Below are 6165 nucleotides of genomic sequence, written 5' to 3' on the forward strand. Positions count from 1 at the left end.
GCCCTTCACTCGCCCTTCACTCGCCCTTCACTCGCCCTTCACTAACTCTTCACTCGCCCTTCACTCGCCCTTCACTCGCCCTTCACTCGCCCTTCACTAACTCTTCACTCGCCCTTCACTCGCCCTTCACTCGCCCTTCACTCGCCCTTCACTCGCCCTTCACTAACTCTTCACTTGCCCCTCACTCGTCCTTCACTGGCTCTTCACATGCCCTTGACATACCCTTGATATGCGCTTTACATACCCTTGACATACCCTTGACATACCCTTGATATGCGCTTTACATACCCTTGACATACTCTTGACGTGTCCTCCACATGCCCTTGATATTCCCTTGATATGCCATTCACATGCCCTTGAGATGCCGTTCACATACCCTTGACGTGCTATTCACATGCCTTTGACATCCCCTTGATGTGCCATTCACATGCCCTTGACATCCATCCCCTTGACGTGCCATTCACATGCCTTTGACATCCTTTTGACATGCCATTCACATGCCCTTGACATCCCTTTGACGTGCCATTCACATGCCCTTGACATCCCCTTGATGTGCCATTCACATGCCCTTGACATCCCCTTGACGTGCCATTCACATGTCCTTGACATCCTCTTGACGTGCCATTCACATGCCCTTGATATGCCATTCACATGCCCTTGACATCCCCTTGATGTGCCATTCACATGTGCTTGACATCCCTTTGACGTGCCATTCACATGCCCTTGACATCCTTTTGACATGCCATTCACATGCCTTTGACTTCCCTTTGACGTGCCCTTGACATGCCATTCACATGCCCTTGACATCCCTTTGACGTGCCATTCACATGCCCTTGACATCCCTTTGGCGTGCCCACACAGTTTTATCTCGTAGTGTACCATGCCTCATTGAATTTACGTTATGATTGTCACATCAGCATTCCCACTGTTCTGATATCTGTGTTTCATCTTTCAGTCGTGTGGAATCCGTGGGTGGACGGCGCTCAGAAGATGGCTGACTTCGGTGATGATGAGTATCCACTCATGCTGTGTGTAGAGGTGGGACACGTGGTTAAGAAGGTGTCTCTCGCACCAGCGCAGGAATTCCATGCATCACAGACTCTGCAGATCCAGTGCCCCGAGTAGAGATTGAGTGGAGTAGAGTACAGTAGCTGTGTATTCATAGTTCGGATTATGTAAAATTATCGCACAGATATGCCGTACTGTTGATAAATATCTGATTATGATTTATGTGGTTGAAAACCCAAAATGTTATACTGGAGCATTTATCACGAGTCACCGCGTGGTTTGTTCTAAAGAAAATCTCCAACTGCAGAAATGATTATAACAGCCTTGTAACATGTAGTTTGGGGCTACTCTGGACCTCTGGAAGTTAACGGGTTCGGATTAGATGCTATCCGACCTGTTTTTCATTGTGAAATAAATGATGTTATTAACCTTGTTGGGCCAGGTTATACGATGGTAAAAGATTTATCATTCTAAAATGTCCACATTACCTTCCAAACTTTACATTTTTTGTTCTGTTGCATGTTAGAATAAACCCTGGTGCACACTCCAAACACTTACCGTTCCTCTATATTGGACCCATTGCAGAATGATATTTTAGTCTTGCATGGAGATTGGTATTTTTTATTATGTTTTTGTGGTTGTTATACAAACCATTTATCACACGAAAGTGGAAAATTAGTCTAAATGTTTCTACATTATGGGGTTGACCAGAATGGTTATATGTAGCTCCAAGAAACGGTATTGCTAGGGTTACAATACAATGTATAGACAATCCGTCGCACAGCCTGGGCGGGCTAGGTTATATGCAGATACTTACATGGGTAGAAATTAACTTTTGAACAAGGGAGTCCAACGGACTCCCTACCCTCAAAAAGAGGGAGTCCACAGTCTGAGGTTCAAAATTAAAGATATTAACAATAACGCATGTGCTTATTTTTACGATTCATGCAGTTGCACGTCTGCCAAATTTTCTTTGGACATTAGCTGAAAAAATAGTAATTCCGCGAGGCCGTGCTCCGGAACGAAGTAGTATGGCAGAATTTTCAGGGAGTCACACGGACTCCTGCATATGTCAAATGAGGCAGTCCGACAGTAAATCAGGGAGTATTTGACTCCGAACTCCCGTTAATTTCGTACCCTGTACTTAGGTTTGTGATATAATGCTATCTGAAAAAATTCATATATTATTGAGTTACCGTTTTTGTACGGTGATTATGATGAATCATGTTAATTCCTCTATCATAAAAATATTTATAAATATACTTTGCAGATTATATATTGCATTCCTACAATAGAATTTAATATTGATTATTTTTACCTCCGCGCAACAGAGGTCGTGTAATCGGTCTCGTGTGTGTGTGTAGCCACCGCGGGATTGATAGCGCGTCGAGTCAGCGAGTGGTGAGTCAGCAGCAGCCACCAGTGAGCGGCGAATTGATAGCGCGTCGAGTCAGCGAGTGGTGAGTCAGCAGCAGCCACCAGTGAGCGGCGAGTCAGCAGCAGGCGAGTCAGTCAGCAGCCGCCACCAGCGAGCACATACATGTTACATGCTCGCGGAGGTATGCACTCTCAGTGAGTGCCCTCTGTCTAGTTCTATAAGTAATTGTACACTGAATTCTCAGTGAACAGTGGTGTCAAGAGTTGAAATCAGTATTGATTTGTTTCGTTTTGTTCCTAAAAATAATGTTTTTCATTGGTCATTCTTCTTTTATCTTCTTTTTCTTCATTTAGTTGAAGTTGATATGTTAGGTGATGCTAATACACGCGCGCACACACACACACATGCATGCACACACTCACACACACACAACAGGTGATAACAATATAGACTGACTGATGAACAGTTAATGTGTTATTAATATGAGTAACATATCAATAATACATTACTGTTCATCGTGATATATATTACGACCTACACTGCGGGTTTGTTACTCAATTTGGTGTTGCTCGTTCTATACATCAGTAAATTACTAAATTTGCCGTGGTTGTTGATGTACTTTGATTCCAGCAAACAATAAAAGGCCACAATTGTCGAACACTTTTGTTTTCACAATAAATTTGCATTTTATTTTACATGTATACTTTATAAAAAATGGTGGTGTTCCGCGACAAACACATGTCGCAACCCGCCACAACTTTTTTCCTTTTTTTGCGCACTGCGAAAAAACGGCGATGGACCATTATCACAGTGATCCTTGGATTTTGGATTTTCCCAACTTGGGACCTCTGCTGCTACCACCCATTTTGTAGTTCCTCATTGATGATGGTGATAGCCATGTAGTGCGAACATGCCACGAAACATATATAATACGCAACAATTTATGTTAGAAAAATTCACTTAAAATTCTTTTTTTTTAACTAACGCTAATACCTGACTTTTACTATGATAAATAAAATAAAGTAGAAGAAAATAACCTATTATTCATGGCTACCACGTGGCGCTCTCGTAGTCTGGTGACGTCATCACCGTTTATGGAGGTTGTTTTAGTCCGTTTATGATTTTGTGGATATACAGGATTTTTTCTTAATTCAGTTAGGCAGATATAGTTAGCAATTTTGTAGGAAGTGTAACTAGTGGATTAAGAGCCGTCAGAGAAACTTGTGACACTCCAGTGAGTTTATCTGCCACGATGAACGGTCTTTCGCTAAGCGAGCTGTGTTGTCTGTTTTGTTGTCCACCGTGTCCTGGCAAAATTGCTGCTAAGCTCGCTTTTCTTCCGCCGGAACCTACGTACTCATTGATCGCTGATGAAACGGGGTCTAAATATACACTTCATCTCAACGAGCGAGCAGAATGGCAGTACACGCAAAAAGAACTGGAGAAAATCGAAGTTTTCATGACGAGAACTGACAAAGGAAAGCGGATAGCCTGCATGTTTGTACGCTGCTCACCAAACGCCCGGTTCACGTTACTGTTCAGCCACGGAAATGCCGTAGATCTTGGTCAGATGAGCAGTTTCTATATTGGCCTGGGGTCCCGAATAAACTGCAATGTGTTTAGCTACGACTACTCTGGTTATGGCTACAGCACTGGTAAGCCATCAGAGAAGAACCTGTACTCGGACATTGATGCGGCGTGGCAGACGCTGCGGACGAGGTACGGCATCAGCCCTGAAAACATCATACTCTACGGACAGAGTATAGGTACTGTCCCGACGATAGATCTCGCATCGAGGTATGAAGTAGGAGCCGTCATTCTGCACTCCCCACTAATGTCTGGTATGAGAGTGGCATTTCCTGACACTAAGCGGACTTGGTTCTTCGATGCCTTTCCAAGGTAAATATATAATAGTTACGGAATTGACTGTTGTCGGGGTTTCTAATATTCTGATGGATTTTAACTTGTTTTCTTAAGCTGCTTTGAGATGATCATTGTCAAATACTGATATTTTCAGCACCAGCCAAGAGCGTATATTAAAAGAAGGAGAGCTTACAACGGTGAAATGCTGAAACCATGTTGCAGTATTAGTCGAATTAATAAACTCCCCATTTTATTTTGACGATTCTTTGCAGTATTATTGATCAGCTGTCCTACCTTGTTCATATAAAACAAACCGCATGTCCCTACGATGCCCCTACGCTGAGATAATGAGCGGTGAAAATCTGGTATTTTCGCCGAACACCGACTCGACATTAGTCAGTACTGTGACCGACTCGCGTTCTGGCGATAGCTCTGTGAAACCTCGCGTGTTTCCGTCATTTATTGACAATGAAATTTATTTTCCTTCTACTATCTTTTCTCGCATTTCCAGTCATTGACGCAGCCATTACTCCATAAAAACGTCTTGTTATTTATCGCCATGGTGATGACCCGCCCCTTACGCTGGATGCAGTAGCGCTGTAGTAATAACGTATCGAGTCAGCGCTACACAGCCGAGACCGGAAGCAACATACATTGCACAGAACGCGAGTCGGTCGCAGTACTGACTAATTAATGTCGAGTCGGTGTTTGGCGAAAATACCAGATTTTCACCGCTCATTATCTCAGCGTAGGGGCATCGTAGGGACATGCGGTTTGTTTTATATGAACAAGGTACGACAGCTGATAAATAATACTGCAAAGAATCGTCAAAATAAAACAGGGAAAGTTTATTAATTCGACTAATACTGCAACATGGTTTCAGCATTTCACCGTTGTACGCTCTCCTTCTTTATACGCTCTTGATCCTAAGTAGCTCTAGGACTATAGCCTGCGTACAGTTGCCGCAGGCGGTAATATCGTTTTTTAAATTTTAAAATGGGAAGATATGCATGCAAGCAAACATGCATGCATGCATTTTTTAAACATGTTCGCTGATAAAATCATGTCCTAGTAGTATAACGTTAGTGGATGCTGCGCATGCCACCCTGCGCCTGCACCCGCATGTTTTGAAAATGTAATTTGTATGTCACTGAACTTTATGAATCATTATGATCATAACATATTGCAGTCTGTATGGTGTTGTCTGTATGGTGTTGTACAGTCTGTATGGTGTTGTACAGTCTGTATGGTGTTGGATGCATGTCATGTGATGTACAATCGCATTCATCTCGTGATTTATATACAAGCTTTAAAAATGTTTAATTATCTATAAATGGTGTTAATTTTATTCTTAACTTAAAACATATATTTATAAACAGATTCACATGGTTTTTATTGTGAGCACCGATGTGTAATTCATGGATTTGTGAACAGCTGTGAAGTTCACTTATTTTTCAAAATAGCACTCGCCCATGCATAATTAATTTACCGGTACTCCTATACAGGCTAATGAATTTATATGCACGTAAAAATAAACCTAATGTAATCACGCATTGTATTGAGTGAAAAATATTTATGTTTTTCTCAATTAAAAGCTTTGCTGGCTGCAAAGCATGTGGTTGTCTGTCGCCCGGTGTAGAAAGATGAGGGTCATTGACGCTGAGAGGGTCTATGTCCCCCAGGGTACTGCCGGAACGTACCCTGGGTACGGTCCGGTATACCGGAACGTACCCTGGTAACTATCTGATATGCCGGACCGTACGCGTACCTCGCCTACTCCACTAACGAGTCTAGGGAGTCGCCTACGCCTACTCCCTAACCCTAACCCTAACTCAAACCCTAACACTAACGTGCATATCAGATAGTTACCAGGGTACGTTCCGGTATACCGGACCGTACCCAGGGTACGTTCCGGT

The 6165-nt window shown here is 42.8% G+C and overlaps 2 protein-coding genes across 3 annotated transcripts in view; both read left to right on the forward strand.

The window, feature by feature from the left end:
• LOC106816122 (putative glucose-6-phosphate 1-epimerase) overlaps nucleotides 1-1562 on the forward strand; it is a 13532-nt gene extending 11970 nt beyond the window's left edge. For both annotated transcript variants that reach the window (XM_014820677.1, XM_014820678.1), the window contains exon 9: nucleotides 956-1562. In XM_014820677.1, coding sequence (XP_014676163.1) covers nucleotides 956-1125 — 170 coding nt within the window. In that variant the 3' untranslated portion in view covers nucleotides 1126-1562. The remainder of the gene's footprint in view (nucleotides 1-955) is intronic.
• A 1911-nt stretch (nucleotides 1563-3473) lies between these two features.
• Nucleotides 3474-6165, forward strand: part of LOC106816120 (alpha/beta hydrolase domain-containing protein 17B-like) — an 8577-nt gene continuing 5885 nt past the window's right edge. Inside the window, exon 1 of the mRNA XM_014820675.1 lies at nucleotides 3474-4285. Within this exon, the coding sequence (XP_014676161.1) occupies nucleotides 3639-4285 (647 nt within the window). The 5' untranslated portion in view covers nucleotides 3474-3638. The remainder of the gene's footprint in view (nucleotides 4286-6165) is intronic.

Source organism: Priapulus caudatus, unplaced genomic scaffold (assembly GCF_000485595.1).
Source record: "Priapulus caudatus unplaced genomic scaffold, Priapulus_caudatus-5.0.1 Scaffold1290, whole genome shotgun sequence".
Lineage (NCBI taxonomy): Eukaryota > Metazoa > Priapulida > Priapulimorpha > Priapulimorphida > Priapulidae > Priapulus > Priapulus caudatus.